The 873-nt window shown below is 30.5% G+C and overlaps 1 protein-coding gene across 1 annotated transcript in view; it reads left to right on the top strand.

The window, feature by feature from the left end:
- The first annotated feature begins 156 nt into the window (after positions 1-156).
- LOC145305343 (uncharacterized) overlaps positions 157-873 on the top strand; it is a 31305-nt gene continuing 30588 nt past the window's right edge. Inside the window, exon 1 of the mRNA XM_080146960.1 lies at positions 157-252. Coding sequence (XP_080003086.1) covers positions 196-252 — 57 coding nt within the window. The 5' untranslated portion in view covers positions 157-195. The remainder of the gene's footprint in view (positions 253-873) is intronic.

The following is an 873-nucleotide window of genomic DNA, read 5'->3' as shown; positions in this document are numbered from 1 at the left end:
TTTAAAAAATCTTCCAATTTAATCAAGAAAATCTTCTAACATTTGTAGGGAAATTCTGATTTGGGTAGCTTGACAAAACATTGTCTCTCCCTTATCAAATAAAAAAATATTATTAAAATATGCTTCATTCTAGTCCTAAAACATTTTTTGTTACCTATTATTTTTATTACAGATGGAAAAATGAATTGACGTATAATGACGGTTAGCGAGTACGATTATACGCGCGCAGCGCTTCGCGTTGTTGTTGCACAGGTATGTAGTTATTGTTTGTAGAGTAGCTACGCTTTTATTTGCTATGTCTATCTATTTATCCATCCTTTATTGGCATTGGGGTTTATAGAATGTAATTTGTCTATTGAATATCTATCTGTCTGTCTCTCTATCTAACTGGTAATCAATCGATCAGTATATTTATCTAAACTACATAGTTTAAGGTTTGTCTGTCTGTATTTTGGAACTCCTGTTAATTCTAATTCTGTCTATCATCCATCTATTATTTTAACTGTCTTGTAGTTTATCTAACTAAAGGGATAGATGCATGAAGTGCATTTAACAAGTTTGATTGCAAGCATAAGTTACAAGAATACCATTTAACACACAATTTTGTATTACAATAAAAAGAAATCAAATAGGCACCACCAAAATAGTCATCATGATGTTTTTGTGAAAACAAGACAGCCATTTATGTTGCATACATCCAAAAATATGAGTGTTTAAGTCTTGATATTTTAAAAACTACCTAGGTACCTGGTAGAAAATTTCAATTCTTTCGAATATATGTCCTATAGATGTAGTTTAAACAATTGAGCATAAAAAATATGCTGTTCAATTCAAGTTTAAATGCATATCGTGCAACTACCCCTTAATGGGATA

The sequence above is a fragment of the Acartia tonsa genome, chromosome 14, assembly GCF_053477335.1.
Source record: "Acartia tonsa isolate MP-2025a chromosome 14, ASM5347733v1, whole genome shotgun sequence".
Classification (NCBI taxonomy): domain Eukaryota; kingdom Metazoa; phylum Arthropoda; class Copepoda; order Calanoida; family Acartiidae; genus Acartia; species Acartia tonsa.
This window is presented reverse-complemented; position numbering and strand designations above follow the sequence as displayed.